Raw genomic sequence first — 2,828 nt, 5'->3', positions numbered from 1 at the left:
GGAACACAAAATGGACGCTGGAACACAAAATGGACGTTGGAACAAAAAATGGACTCCGCAAAACAAAATAGACCCTGGAACCTAGCTCCCAGGTTGCCCGGGGATTGCCAGAACTTTGAGGTCCCTCCGTCTCCCTCTTCTTGGCATTGGCCAAGATTTTAGCTCTCCTCTTCCCCCCCCCCCCCCAGAGCCCCTGCCTCCCAGGACTCCAGAGAAAACGTCTCCCCCCAAAAAAGCTGTTTCAAATGCTATTGAACCCTATCCTTTGTGGTGCTTTCTATTTGGCACAAAACCCTTCCCCAAAAGAGGCATCAGAAGGGAGGCCCCTCTGCCCCACGTTCCAGGAGGGAGGGCCCCCTCAAAGCCCTTTTTACCTTTGGATCCCCCTCCCCTCCATGGCCAGGTCTCTCTCCAAGGGTCCCCCTGCCCCCTTTTCTCAAAGCAACCCCCCAAGTACCTGGGTCCTAAGGAATCCCCTGAGAAGGGGACAGAGAAGGAAAGAGGGAGAGGAGGCCTAAAAGGACCCCTGCCTTTCTTTCGGTGGAGAAGAGGGGTTTCCTTCCTTCTTATAACCCCCAAGGGCCCCCCAGAAGACCCTCCAGCCATTCCTCTGAATGAACGAGTGCTCTCCTCACTTCCCTCCCTCCCTCAGAACAGACTGTGAGGGCAGCAATGGTTTCAGGGGTGAGACTGTGCATACATAGATGCCCCCAAAGGCCCCTCCTCTGCATGCGCTGGGATTGCCAGGGCCTAGATGCTGCTTCTTATTCCACTGGCGGCCTTTGTGGGAAAGGAAGATATGTGCCGGGGGTTCAGCGGCCTCTCCTTCCTTCCCTCCTTTCTTCCTTTGAGGAGACCGCAATGGAGCCCAAGGTGCAGAGCTGGACTCAGCAGGAAAAGGCAGGATAGGAAGGCTCTAGTTTGGAAATAGAGCTCTCTCTGTGTATCCTGTACGTTTGTGTGTTTCCGTGTGTGTGTTTGCCTCTGTTGTTCTTATGGCTGGGAATGGAGCTGAGGACTAAGGAGAGAAGAAAGGGTCAGTTTTGGGCAAATTCAGAACTTCTGTGCATCAAAGAGTCCAGTGTGTTGAAACAGCAAAGAACTTTATTGAGAACACATAGAAATTCAGTGTTTAAGCCAGAACTTTCCACTCCAATCCAAAGAATATATTAAAATCGCAAAACCTAAAATATCACCCCTTTCCAAACCTAGCCCCACCTCCAATTCCCACAGTCTATGCCCCACAGGAAACAAGGCCCGCTTTGCCATTCCCAGAAACTAGCCCTTTCTGTTAATACCTGCCCCCAACTTTCTTTAGCCAACATCCCACACATTGCAAAAGCTATCTTTCCCATAACTATTCTAGCCAGCTATAACAAATCCCAGCCCCCCATCTACCTAATCTATACCACAACTCACAATCGCCAGCTATATTTACAACCCAAAGCCATTATCTATACTATTAGCAATTAAAACCTAATCTTAACAAAATATTACTTTAAAATATAAACAGACATTTGGACAGACAATCTTTACAAACAAAATCACAACGGCCTTTTCTTAGCACCGCTGGATTGAAAATATATTTTTTGTATTCCATATTTTCAAAATTTATATTAGTTCACTACTGGGATTTGTGTGGTTTCTCTCCTGTGTGGACTCTCTGATGTCTCACTAGGTTTGACTTCATAGAAAAACATTTCCCACAATGCTGGCATTTGTATGGCTTCTCTCCTGTGTGGACTCTCTGATGTCTCACTAGGACTGACTTCCGAGAAAAACATTTCCCACAATGCTGGCATTTGTATGGCTTCTCTCTTGTGTGGACTCTCTGATGTGTCACTAGGTCTGATTTCATAGAAAAACATTTCCCACAATGCTGGCATTTGTATGGCTTCTCTCCTGTGTGGACTCTCTGATGTGTCACTAGATTTGACTTGCAAGAAAACCATTTCCCACAATGCTGGCATTTGTATGGCTTCTCACCAGTGTGGAATCTTTGATGCATGACAAGGACTGACTTGTAGGCAAAACATTTCCTACAATATTGGCATTTGTATGGCTTCTCTCCTGTGTGGACTCTCTGATGTGTCACTCGGTGTGACTTCGAAGAAAAACATTTCTCACAACGCTGGCATTTGTATGGCTTCTCTCCTGTGTGGACTCTCTGATGTATCATTAGGATTGACTTCCGAGAAAAACATTTCACACAACGCTGGCATTTGTATGGCTTCTCTCCTGTGTGGACTCTCTGATGTGTCACTAGGTCTGATTTCATAGAAAAACATTTCCCACAATGCTGGCATTTGTATGGCTTCTCTCCTGTGTGGACTCTCTGATGTGTCACTAGATTTGACTTGCAAGAAAACCATTTCCCACAATGCTGGCATTTGTATGGCTTCTCTCCTGTGTGGACTCTCTGATGTGTCACTAGATTTGACTTGCAAGAAAACCATTTCCCACAATGCTGGCATTTGTATGGCTTCTCACCAGTGTGGAATCTTTGATGCATGACAAGGACTGACTTGTAGGCAAAACATTTCCTACAATATTGGCATTTGTATGGCTTCTCTCCTGTGTGGACTCTCTGATGCATGACTAGGCCTGACTTAAAAACAAAATATTTCCCACAATGCTGGCATTTATGTGACTTCTTTCTTCTGAGGACTCTTTCATGACTGACAAATTCTTCTGTAAAGGAGGACAATGACAGACAAGACTGAATCTCAGTGTTAAGAGAGGAAAGTTTTACCCCAAGATTTAGCCCCACGTTCACCCCTCCCTATTTGAGATTAAATTAATAGAATTGGTGTGAATGACCTGAGCAT

At 45.9% G+C, this 2,828-nt stretch overlaps 1 protein-coding gene across 1 annotated transcript; it reads right to left on the bottom strand.

The window, feature by feature from the left end:
• Positions 1 to 1,624: 1,624 nt before the first annotated feature.
• On the bottom strand, positions 1,625 to 2,596 carry LOC149282487 (uncharacterized). The gene has a single exon (XM_089498179.1). It carries the CDS (start codon positions 2,594 to 2,596, stop codon positions 1,625 to 1,627), a length of 972 nt encoding a protein of 323 aa, XP_089354305.1.
• Positions 2,597 to 2,828: the final 232 nt, after the last annotated feature.

Source organism: Sceloporus occidentalis, unplaced genomic scaffold, assembly GCF_023333645.1.
Source record: "Sceloporus occidentalis isolate IW3139 unplaced genomic scaffold, rSceOcc1.0.p SCAF_114, whole genome shotgun sequence".
Taxonomy (NCBI): domain Eukaryota; kingdom Metazoa; phylum Chordata; class Lepidosauria; order Squamata; family Phrynosomatidae; genus Sceloporus; species Sceloporus occidentalis.
The sequence above is the reverse complement of the archived record's forward strand: the minus strand, read 5'-3'. Positions and strand labels throughout refer to the sequence as shown.